This window comes from Elephantulus edwardii, unplaced genomic scaffold (assembly GCF_000299155.1).
Source record: "Elephantulus edwardii isolate Elephantulus edwardi_28Jun2011 unplaced genomic scaffold, EleEdw1.0 scaffold00024, whole genome shotgun sequence".
Lineage (NCBI taxonomy): Eukaryota > Metazoa > Chordata > Mammalia > Macroscelidea > Macroscelididae > Elephantulus > Elephantulus edwardii.
The window spans coordinates 22,269,658-22,270,191 of NW_006399774.1; the positions used below are offsets into that span (position 1 = coordinate 22,269,658).

The window sequence follows — 534 nt, forward strand, 5'->3', positions numbered from 1 at the left end:
GAGATGGGGAGTGTGACCTGAGAAAAGATGTGTGTCTCACACTGACCGTATTAGAACACATCATAAGAATGACCCCAGCATCACCTAAGTCCTCAAGTATGTTGTTACATATGCTGCAGACCTATGACAATCACAATAGAGACAAGGCAGCACATGTTTTCAGGGGACACCATTCTATTACAACAGGTATATAAAGGTTGATAGCGTCATGATGAACCGGCAGCGAGGCTCACGCGCACACCTGTGCGACGTCAGTGAGGCTCACCTGCACACCTGTGTGGCATCAGTGAGGCTTACCTGCACACCGGTGTGATGTCAGTGAGGCTCACCTGCACATCTGTGCGGTGTCAGTGAGGCTCACCCGCACACCTGTGTGGCATCAGCGAGGCTCACCTGCACACCTGTGCGGTGTCAGTGAGGCTCACCCGCACACCTGTGTGACGTCAGGGAGGCTCACCTGCACACCTGTGTGACATCAGGGAGGCTCACCTGCACACCTGTATGAGAGAGTCCTCGGTCTCTTATTACCTGCGT

At 53.4% G+C, this 534-nt stretch overlaps 1 protein-coding gene across 1 annotated transcript in view; it reads left to right on the forward strand.

Annotated features, from left to right (window-relative positions):
- The first annotated feature begins 208 nt into the window (after positions 1-208).
- Positions 209-534, forward strand: part of CCR6 (chemokine (C-C motif) receptor 6) — a 6,594-nt gene continuing 6,268 nt past the window's right edge. The window contains exon 1 of the mRNA XM_006882831.1: positions 209-286. Coding sequence (XP_006882893.1) covers positions 209-286 — 78 coding nt within the window. The remainder of the gene's footprint in view (positions 287-534) is intronic.